Source organism: Ptychodera flava, chromosome 19 (genome assembly GCF_041260155.1).
Source record: "Ptychodera flava strain L36383 chromosome 19, AS_Pfla_20210202, whole genome shotgun sequence".
Lineage (NCBI taxonomy): Eukaryota > Metazoa > Hemichordata > Enteropneusta > Ptychoderidae > Ptychodera > Ptychodera flava.
The window spans coordinates 26,345,424-26,362,608 of NC_091946.1; the positions used below are offsets into that span (position 1 = coordinate 26,345,424).

General features: G+C 37.8%; 2 protein-coding genes across 3 annotated transcripts in view; both read right to left on the reverse strand.

The window, feature by feature from the left end:
- Positions 1-216, reverse strand: part of LOC139119109 (ATP-binding cassette sub-family C member 5-like) — a 32,218-nt gene extending 32,002 nt beyond the window's left edge. For both annotated transcript variants that reach the window (XM_070682748.1, XM_070682747.1), the window contains exon 1: positions 76-216. The gene's annotated coding sequence lies outside the window, so the exon portion shown is untranslated. The remainder of the gene's footprint in view (positions 1-75) is intronic.
- LOC139119111 (sentrin-specific protease-like) lies at positions 76-16,962 on the reverse strand. Its single transcript, XM_070682752.1, has 8 exons — positions 16,745-16,962; positions 10,360-11,293; positions 9,275-9,368; positions 8,775-8,937; positions 4,931-5,053; positions 4,053-4,190; positions 3,309-3,449; positions 76-2,137 (listed from the first exon to the last, which is right to left on the reverse strand). Exons 1-8 carry the CDS (start codon positions 16,790-16,792, stop codon positions 2,030-2,032), a joined length of 1,749 nt encoding a protein of 582 aa, XP_070538853.1. The 5' UTR covers positions 16,793-16,962; the 3' UTR covers positions 76-2,029.
- Between the last annotated feature and the right edge of the window lie 223 nt (positions 16,963-17,185).

Consider the following 17,185-nt stretch of genomic DNA (forward strand, 5'->3'; position numbering starts at 1 on the left):
AGTGGTCATATCCAAGTGAGTCAAATCATTAAACTGTCTATCGGTTTTCAAAATAAAAATAATTATTTCGCTCACCTTTGATTTCATAAGTTGGAACTGGTGACTGTGATATTCACCAAAGATTAAAATAGGATTTCTTGGCATGACATCAGAAAGCAGACAGAGTTTATTGTTTGTCAATACATCTTGGGCAGCATCAATATACAGTTATACTGTAGTTGTATTTTATCTGGGTGCTGTTTCATGAATGTCTGTTACTAAAATGTGCTAAAAGACCAACAGAATTTTGACACATTGTAGTATCTTAATTTAAATCTAATACTCTCTGGAAGTGAAACAGGATTTTTACACAGGAAAGATGGTATAACTGTCTCCCGTGACAGGAAACTGACTTTTGAACATTTGGTTGTTGAAGGAAGTATATAAGTAAGACATCTTCAATGCAGAGATTAACTGATGGTAAGGTCATTACCTAACCAGGAAGCTACTTTCTATCTCCTTGACCTAACCACACCGCCACTTAACTTTTGGCGCAGGCCTAATCCTTTCTTGGCAAACTCAAACAGGGAAATGCAATGAGGGTAGACACACCCTAATTTCAAACACAAAACAAGCCCTGCCCCCCCCCCCCCCCCTCCACCCTTCCACCCTGAATAGTTTGCCTTCTCTGTCAAGGCTTCCCCATTACATGAATTCACAATTTAAAAGTTGTTCAGGTCTTACGAAACAAGTCACATGTGCATACAAGTTTAGAGGAACTTGTGCAGCACTCAGTGAAATTTGAAACATTTCGTGCATGCGAAACACTCCTGAAACTAAACACAGGACAATAGGGTAATTGGTGCATTGTCCATTTCCTGTGTTGTAATGTATTGTTGAAAACCAAATTCAAAGAAACTGTTTCCCTATTGTTTACAGATTTGCATTTTTATTTCGCCAACTCACTTGTGATACATGATCTACAAACACTGCAAAGTATACTACCCCTACTCATTGACCTGAGGTCAAAGGTCAATTGCGAGGCGTTTTTTAGAAGTGAGGATTACAACAAAAATGTTCATGTACCAATAAGAGTATAATTATTCACGATGACTTTAATTTCACTGTTTTTGCTGAGTTGAAATCCACTCAATTACAATAAATTTGAGGGAAATTGTTGAATAACAACATTCTGTTGTTTTACTCGCAAAATCTGTAAATTTTATATCAAAGTGGAAGGTCTCAAACATCAAAATAGTGAAATAATTCAATCTTTTTGAAAATTGATTATTTGAAAGCTTTTGGAAACCATACTTATTCAGCAATTAGGATGCTATGTTTCATCACTGAAAGGCATTCCTTGGTCAGGCCAGGTACCACAAAGGTATGGATGTTACGAAAACCTCTCCATGTGTGATTTGTGTTTGTTGTGTATTTGAAATAGTGTCTTCATCCAAGACTGGGAATAAAAATAAATGATTATCTTGAAACTGCACTTCTCAATCCTGTTTACTGAAAGACTCGAACTGGATAGGCGACAGTCACATAGCAAATAACAAGTCCATTGTACTGTCAACCGATTCTTGGATAATGCTGCCTTTAAGAGTTCTTTGAGAACAGAATGTAATTATGACAGAACAGAATTCATTCACTTATACTTATGTTGGCATTAACAGCCATCAGAAAATAGTGTCTAACAACACAAAATGAGCAACATATAAAATTTTATAAATTTTGAGCTGCAGCAGGAACCTTTTCCTTACAGAATATTTTATACACTTATGTAAATATGTTCACACACAATAATAAGTTCATTGCTGAGTTTTCATGAGTTGCCTTGTTAGCATCATGCTGGATAACCTTGTGTTGTGCTGTTCCATTTATAGTTGTCACTGGGAGTTGTCAGTTCTTCTCTGTGAGGTCAGTTAGAGACCATTGGTCTTTCACATGATGTCAGCTGCCTGTTATTCTTCAGCTGCCACTAGAGGGCAGTGTTCTGTGCGCATTAGTCTGACGTATAATTCAGTTGTGTACTGAAGCACATCAAAACTTACAACAACTTTTTGCAGTGTAGCTCTTGTATCATCTGTAGCCGTAGTTTTCTGATATCTGATTGGCAGAAATCCATGGCAGTGTTTTTGCACAGTCGCTTGGCATACTGAAAAGCAAGTTGTTACATACTTAGGCTTCTACCACATTGGACCACATGTAGTTTGCCTACTTGTGCAATGTTCTTATGTAAGTAATAAAGTTAGGCAAGCATGTTCACAAGCACATCTTGAAACAGACTTGCCTAAGTAATCATTCATAGCAGTTAGGCAGGCATGTTCTCGGCATTTTTGATCATTTGTAAATAGACTTGCCTAACTAATCAGTCATAGCAGTTAGGCCAGCATGTTCTTCAGCATCATCTGTAGATAGACTTGCCTAAAAATCATTCCTAAACAAATCAGACAGATACAAACACGTGGTATAGAACTCTCCAACAAACAATGGCATATGGCACTCACTCAAAATAACACTTGTCTACCTGTCCTAGACAGGCCATTTGATGCATTGAAAAGGCTGCCTGGAAAAGTTCCCTGTCCATATAAAGGACACAGATAAAACAGATTTCAAGTCCTGCAGAATGTTATTACTAACACAGAAGGTGAAGCTCTCCATATCAATAAATATAGCTAAGAATTTATTGATGAACTATCAAAATCACACTGCTGTCTATGGAGTGGTTTTATGTTGCACGATCAGGAGTAAAATGCCACAATTTAACCTGTCCACCCCGATACCATGTCAAACAATCCAAACACACCACTCACAACAATAGGTCTGGGCCAAACCATGGTGGTGAAAGGGTTAAAAGTGAAGTCCAGTACTGTGAAGGGGTCTGAACTACACCGGTACACCAAAAGGTACAAATACCAGAACTCAGAAGATACGGATATTTTGGGTTTTATCCAAATCATGAGATCAAGCATTTTGTTTGATGTATGCAAGACATGTACAAGTATAAAACTTATTTTACCTACAGACACTTAACTGAAGGTAGCGATAAATTACCACATGCCTTTTAAAATCCTTCTCACTGGCTGAAAATCCTACATAATCTTAGAACAAGTACATTATTTCAAAGCTTGATAATGTTGAATGGTATGCAACAGAAAAATATGACAATTTCTGCTTTCAAACTTTTGAAATGCAATTACAATGAACAGACACAGAACAGAAAAACTTTGTCAGAGGAAAACAAATGCTCCGGGATGCACCACTTGAGGAAATAAATCTAACACAGAACACACAAACACACCGAATGGCTTTGAAGTTGGCCTTACCTGACAAACAAAGACACCACAATCAGATGTATTCTGCTGCAGGGGTATACCTTTCATTCTCTCTGCTTTCCATCCACGCGACGACCGATATCGTAACTTGTCGAATTGTATCGTGGCTTTCTTCAAAAAATGAGCCAGGTGCTATTGGCGCCAAAACGAAAATGTTTTCTCAGTTAAAGTACAGAAAAACAAACCTGCCAAGTAATGTCTGTATTTCCCATGATAGTTGAAGGAATCATTTTTTTTTATAAACAGAAGTCATTGAGCACTATGACAATGTTACTGAATGCAAGAAAATGCAGAAAATCGCTTGCAAAAGAACAAAAAATCCTTCCTCTTTCTAATCCAGCATTGTACCTCAATTACAAATAAGGCTTTAAAATCTGTAAATGTTGAAATCTACTTCAGGGAACGTTTCATGCCACAATGAACAAGTTGTATATCATTATATGAACAGCATGATTTCATTAGAGTGACTTAGTGTATAAGGCGGTCCTGTACAAGAAATAATATCATCACTTGGTTGTCACCGATCCATCCACACGATGCCATTGGATCTGCTAATCAATGTGACTGACCCCTTGACCTTTCTCTTTATGCTTGTCCTCATTCAATATTAACAAAATCACGGATACTGCTGTATCTCATTCCCCTCCTGTCAGAAGAACTTCTCAATGTCTTAATTTCTGTACATTTTAATATTTGTCAACATAAATGCAAGAAGTCTGGAGAGGTGTGACCGACCTTCAAGCAGTACTGATTGTATCCCGCTAATGAGTCCAAGTACAAGAGAGTCTTCTTCAACAGACTGCAGACGACAAGAGACCAATGTGCTCCCAGGTGAATGGGGAACATCAGCAGCCGCTTCTTGAAAATGTTAATCTGGAAATGATATTTCGAAAGATGGCTTAGCCAGAGTCTTTTTACTGGCTATGGCTTGGAAGTGGATCTGCTAAACCATGCGATAGACCTCTGATTCAAAAACGGATTTTGCTTTCAGCAGACATATCTAGGAATGACACAAGTTATTCTAGGCAGAAAGTATGAGTACAAGTATCAGCAACACGCACTATACTACAGAGAATGAAAATTCCTTTTTAAGGTGGTATGCGCCTCGAAAGTGAGAAACTAAAACTTTTGCTCAAACTTCCCTCAAGGAATTTTTCAAGCATTCTCTTTCTGAATCAACAATAAAAGTTGGGGGTCATTGTGCAAATTTTGGTAATAGAGAAACGAACTGAAATTAAAAATGGCTGCCATACCTGTGTTAACTGTATGGAGAGAAATAACATTTTTGATTTTCTGAAAAAACTAAGGCAGTGAAAAATTTTCTTACACCAAGAGCTTTTAAAGGAATCCCCACAAGAGGTCGATCAGAAAAGAATTGTAAAAGTTTGAGAGTGAATATCTGTCCCCGAGGCGCATTCTACCTTAAACCATCAAATTCTTATTATTACTCATTTCTATAATATATGAAAGACAATGGTGATACAGTCTTTGCCTTATAACAACAAGGTTGCTATCTGCCTCTGTCGGCCATGTTTTAATAGTGAGATTCACAGTGACATGAGGTATGGGTGTGTCAAGGTGTACGGTCAAGCACTTATATAAAGAATCCACACCTTTTTTGTCCATTTGATGACTCCACGGTAACCTTTGCTTTTCAACTGTGGGTAGAAATACGTGGAGAAGATGTGGATGTCTGGATGAGTCATCATCAGGAGTTGGCAGTAACCATTGATAATCTGAGAAATAAAGAAAATCCCTGTTACATATGCGAGTAGGTCCTTTGTCCAGTATAACCATAATTTATATTTTTCTACAGCTATACGGTGCACTATATACTGAATAAAGGCAGTACCCACCTCAACATTTAAAGACTTAAAACTTTCTCTGAAACTTTCAAAAAGAAAACTTTGAACCACTTCCTTAAGAAATCAAGAATTAAAAGCATGAGTCATCTCGCAAAATTTGTTACCACAGAAACAAATTCTGCAATATTCACTGATATTTGAAATTCAAAATGGCTGTCATCCCTTTTTTGACTCTTACGGAAAACAGCAGATGAAAACTTCATTCTCTACGATCTTTAAAATCAGCTCCCGCAATTGGTACATCAGAAAAGAATTGTAAAGGTATTGAGAGTCCAAATATCTGTCCCTGAGGCAGTCTACCTTAATCACTCCAATCCTATCCTTGAGTACAGCCACAATTTTACCACAGAAAACAATATGATAAAACCAAACCCTGTAGGTTCATGGACTGAATGAAAATGGTCTGGACCAAAATGAAAGCCTACACTTACTTCCTATGTTATATGCCTCAGAAAAACAGTTGGGCAGTTGCACACTTTTTTAATTTTGCGTGTTTTAGCTCAATGAAACTATGAGAAATTTGCTCACTTGATGACATTGCACTTTTTTATTTATTTATTTTTATTTATTTATCTATTTGTATTTATTTATTTATTTATTTAAATCACAAAGAGTTTGGCAATAGTGGCGTTAAAGTAGATGTCTCTTAATCTGTACACCTGTCTTATCAATCTTTTATCTACATGCATGATCAGTTTGAGAAGTAAGCTTCTATAATGACCTAAAATTGTTGTGACATTGTTATTGCAATGACTTCCAGTATATAAATCATACCTTGTTTGTCTCTGTGACTCTTCACACCACAGTAATTTATTGTGAGTCTGAATAATAAACTCTTTGCAAGTTGAGACAAGCGATGGTTTCAAAGATTAGTATAAATCACGTAATAAAACCAGATCAGTGTTCATTATCTGAAGGTTTGCTAACATTATTGTTTAAATTTATTTTTACAATAATTTCTATGTTTTTAATGAACCTGTCACCACTCTGCTGGTTTCATGCTGCTGCAGAGTACAAACCATGGTGTTGTGGTGTTTTACTAGACACCATTTATGGATTTAAAGAGATACAGATTAAAAGGGTCAGTAGCCGGAACTTTTGATGACTTTTTCGCTATTTTTAGTCCCCGCGGACGAAGTCTGGCGGGGACTTATAGATTGTGTCCGTCTATCCGTCCGTCCGTCCGCAGCTGTTTCTCAGACACTGCTGAACCAATTTTGTTCAAACTTGGCACAAAGGCATAGCACTATAACCTACAGATGCACATCAATTTATTTTGCGATACGATCCATTCCAATATGGCAGCAAGGTGGCCATATTTTTGCGATTTTCATGTCTTTGAACCATAACGCAAACATCCTTGAACCGATTCTGTTCAAACAAGGCACAAAGGCATAACACTATGGCCTACATATGCATGTCGAATTATATTGCGATATGATCCAATATGGGCGTGAGGCGGCCATTTTGTTTGCGATTTTTCGTGTCTTTGAACCATAACTCAAACATCCTTGAACCGATTCTGTTCAAACTTGGCACAAAGGCATAACACTATGGCCTACATATGCATGTCGAATTATATTGCGATATGATCCAATATGGGCGTGAGGCGGCCATTTTGTTTGCAATTTTTCATGTCTTTGAACCATAACTCAGACATACTTGAACAGATTCTGTTCAAACATGGCACAAAGGCATAACACTATGGCCTACATATGCATGTCAAATTATTTCGCGATAAGATCCAAAATGGGCGTGAGACAGCCATTTTGTTTGCGATTTTTCGTGTCTTTGAACCATTAACTCAAACATCCTTGAACCGATTCTGTTCACACTTGGCACAAAGGCATAACACTATGGCCTACATATGCATGTGGCATTATATTGCGATACGATCCAATATGGGCGTGAGGCGGCCATTTTGTTGCGATTTTTTCATGTCTTTGAACCATAACTCAAACATCCTTGAACCGATTTTGTTCAAACATGGCAAAAAGGCAAAGCACTATGGTACATATGCATGTATCAATTAACCTTGCAATAGGAGCCAATATGGCTGCAGAACTGCCATTTTGTTGGAATTTTGCATGTCTTTGAAGCTTAATTCAAAGGTCATTACACCGATTTTGTCCAAACTTGGCACAAAGATCATGCACTATGGCATTCATATACATGTCAATGTACTTCGTGACATGTTCCAATATAGTTGCCAGATTGTCATTTCTCCTCAATATTGCTGCCAGATGATCATTTTGGATTTCTTCATGTCTTTGACTCTTAATCATATGCAAATATTCCTTATCCAATGTTGTTGAGACTTGGTACAAAGATAAAGTACTATGCATGTCTACTAATTTTGTGCTATGATCCATATGGTCAATAGACAGCCATTTGATTTCAATTTTGGTGTGATTTTTTTATGTCTTTGAAACATAAACATAGGTCACTGTCCTTCGATGGACTGATTTTGTTTAAACGTGATATGGCTGCATTCTTGTGCACATTAATTTGTTACATTATATGATCCGAAACGGCTGATTACAACAACATACCTGATCCCATACCATTCATAAATTCCACCAAACCATGTGTATAGTATGTGCCATCATGACACTAGAGGACAATGAGGGCATCGTCATGTGTGATGTGATCAAAAGTTCCTTCAATGGTCATTACCGGCTGAGATGGGTCAATTTTATGAACGTTCCTCAGATTACTTTATTATGCAAGTCACAGGCCTGATGCACCGTTGCATCAATGTCATTCCACAGCTACCTAGACCACAGCTACCTAGACACCAAAGATTATAACAAAATGGACAAGCGGGGACTGTGTCATCAACGATGACTTGTTGTTTAGTATGTAAATTCTGAGTTCCTGTTCTACTCACTAACATATGCTGAAACACTCACTATTCAGATAGTCAACACAGCGTCTATACGTTTAGAATGCAATATTATTGTTTACATTTGTATTCAATAGTCTGGACCAGGACTCTCTTGTCAAAAACAACACTGTAATATGCACATGTACAGGCTGATTTGACAAGCTGAATATTCTGCATCTCGACATGCTTAACGCTTTGAGGAGTAGAATAAGAAAGTGACGTTGACATCAGAACAAACATATTAAAAAAAATCATCAAAAGTTACAGTTACTGGCCCTTTAAGGAAGAACGCGCCTCGGGGACAGAGATTCGAACTCCTAGACTTTCACAATTCTTTTTGATATACCACTTGTGGGGGTTCATTTTAAAGCTCTTGGTGTAAGAAAACTTTTCACCAGCTTAGTTTTTCAAAATTCAAAAACTTTATTTTCTCTGTAGAGTTAACACAGGGATGGCGGCCATCTTGAATTTCAAATATCGGTAAATCACTAGTTATTTGCCTCTCCAGTACCAAACTTTGCAAAATGACATGTCATTTTTATCCTTGATTTTGAAGGTGAATGGTTGAAAGATTCGTTGAGCAAAAGTTTAAGTCTTTCACTTTCGAGGTGCGTACTACCTTAAATGGTGCAAATCTACACCAAGTTACACTTGGAAATTTAATTGTGTCGACACAGATCATGAAAGCACTGAAGAAGAACCTACACTGTCATTCAGCCAGTTGTTTCCATGTAATCTTTCCATATCCTTGGTGGTGATCTGATGGCCTCTGATAGTCACAGCAATGGTTGGTTGACTGTCCGTGTCTGCCATCCACAAATCAGGATTTGCCTTCAGATGGCGGAAGGTAGACCTGATTAGCTCATATCTGGCCAAAAAAATTGGGTCAGTATTTTCAGACTGAAAGTCAACTTTTCTTACATACTGTGGCTTCATACAGCCAGTGTTTCATGGATGCATCGATGATTCATGTGATGTTTATAAATCTGGTCTGTGTATATACAGTGAAGAGGGGTTATATTTTTTCTTCCGAGTACTTGCCGATTTTCGCAACAAGTTGAGAACGTTTACTAGCAAAGTGTCTGATGTATACCACTGATACAAAAACACTGAGTACAAAGTCACAGTCAAATTTCTGCTTACCATGTCTGTAAAAGAAGTACTTTACACAGCAAATGAAAACACATTGAATACAGAAGACATACCTGTTTGACAGATCCTTCTTAAAAATGTTCTCCAATTCTTTGAAAATGATTTTCTCATTCACTCCATTAGAATTTTTCCTCTTCCTGAGGACGGCTGCAAGTACAACAATAAAAATATCAGAAAGTTACAGGATGCCATTATTTTGAAGCCAGTGGTGGACTCTCCAATGGGCTGTCAGCGGTAATATTACATTCTAGCAAATGCTTCCATTCAAATATATGTAGTTGAAATGACCGTAGGTTATGCATAACTATCTCACATGAAATGTTTTGTCACATTCACTGATCAATGAATATCTGTTTGAAAGTTAAGTCGTGTAACACTCATGTACAGCATAAGTATGAATATTTGAAGGAGTATGTGAATACTATGGCGGGACTGCAATGTACACAATTACAGTAAAGTTTTTACAGTCTCTTTGTATCAAGCAGTACACGGTATGATAAATCAATTATCATTATCATTGATAATACAGCCAATCTGATGGACAGAGAAAGCGTAGGACCTGTTCTAACATCACAAGGTCTCATCCATATTTATTGTAGGTTGTCAATTAACAGAGGTTTACCAGTACATTAAAAGGCCAGTAAGCTGTAATTTTTGGTGGTTTTCTTCACTATGTTTTGTTCTGTATGCCAATTGCAAGTTCTTGTTCTACTCCCTACGGTATGTTGAAATACAGTAAACGTTTTTCAGCTTGTCAACACAGCATCTGTGACTAGAAAACACTTGTAAACAATAACAATGCAGTCTGTACATGTACAGTATACGTTGAGAAGCTAAAAACTGTGTAATATCTAAGTATGATTTGGGGAGAAGACTGAAAGATCTGCCGCTCGAGGACGCTCCCTACGCTCCCCTCCTCTTAGAGGGGGAGAGTAGAGAGCGCCCTCAAGTGACGGATCTTCCAGTCTATTTGGGGAGTTGATCAAGAAATTGTTGTTGACATAAAAAATAAAAATATTGAATAAATCACTAAAAGTTACAGCAACTGGCCATTTAATTAATTTCGCCAAATAAATAATGTTCCAAAATCATTGTACAGGGATTTCTTTGACAGATCTTATTTCAAAATACTACTTACCTTTCATATTTGAAATTATTTTGTTCTTGGATATCTGCTTCTCCCCAATCACATCCACTATCATTATATCATCAGCATCATCATTTCCTTTATCAACACTGGCACTGTTAAGATCACCAGTGGCTTTTCTGTGTTCTACGTTCTTGTAGACGACACTTTTCTGACTTTTATTCGGACGTGAAATAGCTTTGCTCTCTTCATTCTCAGCTTTGCATTTTGGACTCCTTCTGCTGCTTCTGAGGCATCTACGGTTTGTACTTTCACTGAAATTCTCACTGATTTGGTTCATGACATTCTTAGAGTTATAGCAACTTGAATCACTGGGATTAGTGGAGTCCCTACAGGGTACGTTACCAAACTTTCCTGGCTGTGCAGTGACATTACTGAATACGGTGCCGCGTTTTGAATCCTGATCATTTGCACTCACTTCAGTTGGAGTCCTGTCAGCGTAGCTTTCAAGTTCCTTCCGATGGAGGCCCCCTTGACAAAATACTGAACTTTCTGGAATCCTGTCTGTTGACTTTCCGTCATTTATGGAATCAAACACCTTCACTGCTGTCAAATGCAATTTTTCAACATTCTTGTCATCGTTGCCCGCTGTTCTTGGCTTCTTCCCACTAACCACGGACAACCGTGGACTTTTCCTTTTGACTTGACAAATTTCATCCCCTTTAGATTTCACCGCTACACTCTTAACTCCTGAACTTTGTCTGGCTCTACGTACTTCGGATCTTTGAGTGGACTCAACCTGGCAATTTGTGTTGACAATCAGGGTATCGCTATCTCTGAAAAACTGGCCAATTTTGTTTTTGGCTACCAACTTCTGAGTGCACTTATTGAGTACAGTCACATCTTTTGACTCAATTATCTTATTTTGCAGTAGTTTATCAATCAGCTCTTCTGTTGTCCTTGACCTTGCAATGAAGAATTTCTCCTGTTGAAAGAAAAAGTTATTCATAATAAGTAAATGTGAATATTTGCTTTACATGGCACCTTCAGATACAAACTGGTGCATTGTGGAGAGATATTCTGACTTTCAGATTTTTGCAATTGCCAATACACCTCTGCTCTACCTTCATTTTTTTGCATAGTGTACCTAGTTATTTTGAATGTCAAAGTATTGGTAAACTGTTTCTCTGGTACCAAAATTTTCTCTGTGAAAACCTGGTTCAATTCTTGATTTTAAAGAGCATGGTTGAAAGTTTCCCTGAAGAAAGTGTGAGCTAAAGGTTTAAGTGTTTCACTTTCAAGATGTATGCTCCCTTAACTTGGAAGAATTGCTGCAATTGTTTGAAATACAAATTAACGCTCAAACAAGGGACTGTGTGCCCAATGGCAGGAGTATTTGCCCAACATAAGCAGGGCTCGAAATACTTTTTTCAACCACCTGTCCACTGGACAAGTCGAAATAAAAAGTGCCTGTCCCAGTGAGAAAAGTACCTGTCCAAAATGGCATAATTTATTCTAAGAAACTATACTAATTTCAACTCACCTGAGACAATGTCCAGAGAAATTGAATGTCATTTTTAATTAGTTTGATAGGAAGTTTTTGACAGAACTGACGAGTGAATCTGGGAAAGTTCAACAAACTCACGTCTGAGTTGTGTGCAAAATGGCGTAACAACGCCATCCGTGTCGAGATGGCTCTGAGAATCTCCCAATCTAAGAGATTTGAGACGTGACCTTAGATAAATCAACATGGCTGACTCCTGTAAACAGTGATTATAGATATTATCGAACTTTCTTTTACTTTTTTCTGACAGGTAAATATCCAAACAATGATTTTCAAAATTTTAAAGGTACATAAATTAAAACTATGAATATTTTGCTGTAGTCAATAGGTTGAAATACTGGTTGCAGGCTGAAAAAATCTACCTGTCAACTTGGACAAGTACTTTTCAAAACTACTTGTCCCAGGCCAAATTTCACTTGTCCGGGACAGGCAGACAGGTATTATTTCGAGCCCTGATAAGGACAGCAAATGTTCTCTTGTCTTGGGATCTATCAGCTTGTTTCAACCCTGAGGCGATCTTGACCAAAGCTATGGGTTTCGGAAATAGTGCCTAATTTTAGTTCCCTTGCTTTCTTCCATCTTTGCTTGAGAGAGGATCCATCTCAGGTAAAGAACTCTAAGAAATCAGGAATCTATTTATTCTGGCATTTTGAAACCCAATTCGATGAGAAAAACTTCATTTTTTGCATAGTGTACAATTTCAGTAGAATACACAATGCTTCCTGTGACTAAGTTTTGATGCTTGACCGTTTGTGGAGGAACCATGATCCATTGAACCATGTGGTGACATATGACAGTACACTCCAGAAGCATAGCTACAGGAATGTACATGAGAAAACTGTCAAAGAAGGAAAATTGATTGTCTTAATAGCGGGAGGCAAGATTTCATTTAGGCCTCTCATACCTCAAAAATCATTTTAATCACGGACTTTCCTTGGAAGAAGCACATCAGATACAACTTTTGGAGGGGTTTAGAATTAGGGTTAGGGTTAGCCCTGCGTATGATGCCATGTATTCCTGGTGTTACATGACCTCGGAGGCCATATAAGGCCAGGAACACACAGCATTATACTCGGGGCTAGGGTTAGTTTTAGGGTTAACATATATATATATTGTATATCCAACCTAAGAAAACAATTTTGGGGTGGGGGCCTTTTTTGCATTGCTGCCCTGCCTACCTTTCGGAATATTGAGTGGATACAAAATAAAGGATTTACTTACTTTGGCCATAGACATTTAAGGATAAGGAAGATACTGTCTAGGCCAAGTCAGCACCAGCTGCAAACTTGTAGCTCTACGGTGAGGCGGTCGGTGAGTTTTGGTTTTTGCGACCTCGCTCACCAGTCAATTGCCTTCCAAAAACATTTCTGGGGGCCGCCATTACCAACTTCCCGTAATGGCAGCTTCCAGAAGCACGAAACAATATTTAAGGAAGGTGATCAACATGTTTGAACAAATACCAAACCCCATAAATGACAAGGTTAGTGTAGAATAGTGTTTAGGCCACGTTCAAAAAAAGTGGTGAGGGGGGGCTGGAGGAATTCAGGGGGGGGGAATTCGAAAATTTTTGGGGTAGTCGAGGGGGAACTTGAAAGTTTTGCTCTGCCTATAGGAGGGGACCCGAAAATAGTTTGACTCCCAACATTTTAATGTCGTCCAGTGGTTCTAATGTTAGTAATAATTAAACAAAATCTAGACCTGTTTTGTTGCATTTTATGTCTTTAATCTCGAAAAATCTAAAAATATATGAATGCCATTAAATTTTCGTAAAACAAGTTGGCCTTGTAATGGGGCAGGAGCTGCAACTGTTGATAATTTTTCAATATTTCTATGCAATGTATCAAACACAGTTTCTTGGTGTCTCTCTACAGCATGATGAAAAACATAATATTCAGTTTGTCAACAAAGCCTGTTTGTCTAAATATTGGTGATAATTGAATGATACAAATGCACGGTACACGTACATGAATACTGGACAGCTCAACATGCTGTAGGAGTAGAACAAGAACGCAATTGTATAAACTGAACAAAAATATTGTCAACATAAAAAGTTAATACAACTACTGCCCTGCTACTACATACTGGCAGTGACAGTGATACATAGCTCTGACTCTGATGTAGTTTAAGAAGAGTTTCGGTCATAGGACACTCAATTGACAGTGAAACATACATCTACTTGTACACAAGATCCAGCCAGAGAGCAACACACAGAAGACTAGGGGACTAACAGTTACCATGGATTTTTGAATTCTGGCATATGAGAACAATAAAATATTAGAGAAAAAAGATGGGGTCACCATATACTTGATCTTACACAAATGTACAATGACAAGTCAGTTTTTCTACAATCACTTACCATTCATTTCAAGTTCATGCAGTGAAAACAGAAAAATGGTTTTTTAATGGAGAAAAAGTTAACATTGTGTCGTATTATAAGTATTTGGGTATTCTGTTTTCCTGTAGGTTGTCCAAATATTCTGTTTTCCTGTAGGTTGCAGTGGACAATGTCCACAAAAACACTTGCACAACAAGCAAGAAAAGTACTAATGGGTATTATTAGAGTGAGTAACAAGACAGGTCGCTTTACATATGATACTTTTTTCAAGATTTTTGATTCAATGGTGTTGCCAATACTGACCTATGGCTCAGAAGTATGGGGTTATGCAAAATATGATTATCTTGAAAGAATCCAGTATTTGGCATGTAAGAGTTTTCTTGGTGTTTCAGGTAATACCCCAAATGTTGCAGTGTTTGGAGAGTGTGGCAGATTTCCAGTTTGCTTGTATACAGCCAAAAATGTGTTAAATATTGGTGTAAACTTTTAAAAATGCCAGAAAACCGCTATCCAAGGAAGTGTTATGAAATGCTATATCACATTGATAAATCTGGTGTCAGGTCGAAACCCACATGGATACACCACGTCAAAAACTTACTGTGTCTCTGTAATTTACAAGAAGTATGGGAGCAACAAGAAGTTCCCGATGAAAATAGCTTCATATGTACTTTTGTAGAGAACTTAAAGAGTTATTTGCATGACCACTGGTACAGTGAAATTTGTAGCCTTGATAAACTTTCTTGTTATCGAGAACTTAAGTGTTCACTTACACCAGAAAAATATCTTTCTGTTGTCAAAATTAATGTACACATGTCTATGTTAGCTCGATTGAGATGCTCTTCTCACTATTTGCGTATTGAGACTGACAGAAAATTGAAAAATGATGCAAATGAAAGAGTATGTTTGCTATGTGATAGTAACGAAGTCGAAAATGAATACCATTTTGTTTTACTTTGTACTTTTTTGATAACTTGAGGATGAAGTATATTCCTCGTTATTATTTCAGTCCACCAACAGAAAGAAAATTTATTTCTCTGATGAAATCTGATGATCCAAATATAATGCAACGTCTAGCCGCTTTCACTTTTCACGCTATGAAAGTGAGAAAGGAGATAAATGATAATTTATTTTTCTGAGTGTTTGTAATTATTATTTTCCTGTCAATTTTTTGTATATTGATGCTAACTATGTTAAGTATGCGGGGCCGATGGCCTAGAACTACTGAATAAAGACCCACAATGATCAAGTTCATGCAGTGAATGAAATTTTTACATCTCATTGTACAATAACACAAAAGTAAAACTTTGAACAGTAAAGACTAACTTAAATGGAAAAATGTATGACTAATCACAGTCCCTCTATGGATAGAGGGACTGTGGACTAATGGAATCATTTATTTTTTATCAAATTTGCCATTATTACACCCTATTGAGTGACATACCTAATCGAACTGCTAACAATATTGCATCATTTAGGTACAAGCTCGCTTAGCTCTGCATGGCAGGGCTGTGTGTTACCGGCGTTACACGGCCTCCCACCACAGGAGGGAGGCCGTGTAACGCCGGTAACACACAGCCCTGCCATGCAGAGCTAAAGCTCGCTATAAATACCTCAAGCTCCATGATTGCACTGTCTCTACTTTTTGGCGCGTAATTTTTTGCCGCGGTCCTACTAATTACTGCCCGTCGCTGCCCGTCACTGCCCGTCGACTGCCCGTCAGGAAATTAACCTTCCAATTACTGTAATCTGTCGATATATCAATACCAAAGACCACTTATATAATAGAAAGCTACAAAATAAGAGTCTGTTTTACTCCAAATGCCCGAGTCCTGTCTCAGAACTAACGTGAATATTGGAGCGCTAAGTTCTCTACTCGACGGGCAGTGATGATAGGCAGTGTTCGGACATCGATTACGATCAGCGTTGCCACTCGTTCGCAAATCAACGTTGTTGGGGTCTGGGACGACAATTTTGTTTGGTTGTATAGTAAGTAATGTTTTTGATATGAGATATCAACTGATTACAGTCGTTGAAAGGTAAATTTCCCGACGGCAGTGACGGGCAGTGGTCGGACGTCGACGGGCAGTATGTGTATGGCCAATGGTGATGCATGTACGATCACACGATTAGCGTTGCTACTCGTTCGAAAATCAACATTTTTCGGATCTTGAAATATTATTTCGTTCGTTTTTACAAAGAGTAGTGGTCTTTGGTATTGAAATATCGACTGATTACAGTAATTGGAAGGCTAATTTCCTGACGGGCAGTGACGGGCAGTAATTAGTACGACCCATTTGCCGGGGTAATTTGTTACACTGGCACTGACGAAACAAAACTCTGAGTCCTTGCACTGGCTAGTCAATTCGGTATTTCACTGCATTTCTGTATTTAGCTTCTGCCTTATTATAACAAACGCCAAATTCTAGAGTTATCAGTCACGAGAAATGGAAAAGCGTGCAACAAGAGATTCATCTGTGTACTAAATATTAAAATACCAATAATTATTATATAACATCATCAGACAACATTTGACTTACGTCGGCGAGTTTGCCATCGACAAGAACGCGAAACTTTAGAAGGCTCATTCTTTAACTGTTACTGTCTTTGACGACCTGCTGATCAAAATGCAACAAGTACTGGATGGACTGAGGGTCGTAAACACCCATGGGCGCAGCCATATTGTACACCTTTGACCCGTCTTTGACCTTCCATATAAAGTAAACTCTCGCGATATACCGTTGATTAAATCGTCATGCACGTCATTCAAGATGGCGATAGCCGACTCACCAATTACTTTACATGATATCATTACGCAAGATTTTATTTAAAATGTAATATATGTGTTTTTTCTAAGTTTGTATCGTTAAAACTTGTTATAGGAAAACCTATAATGTAAAAAAATGCTTACATCGCCATTCACAAATGAAAAAATCCGATATAGTAGGATTTTTTTAAGCTCTCGGATGAATATCAATGTT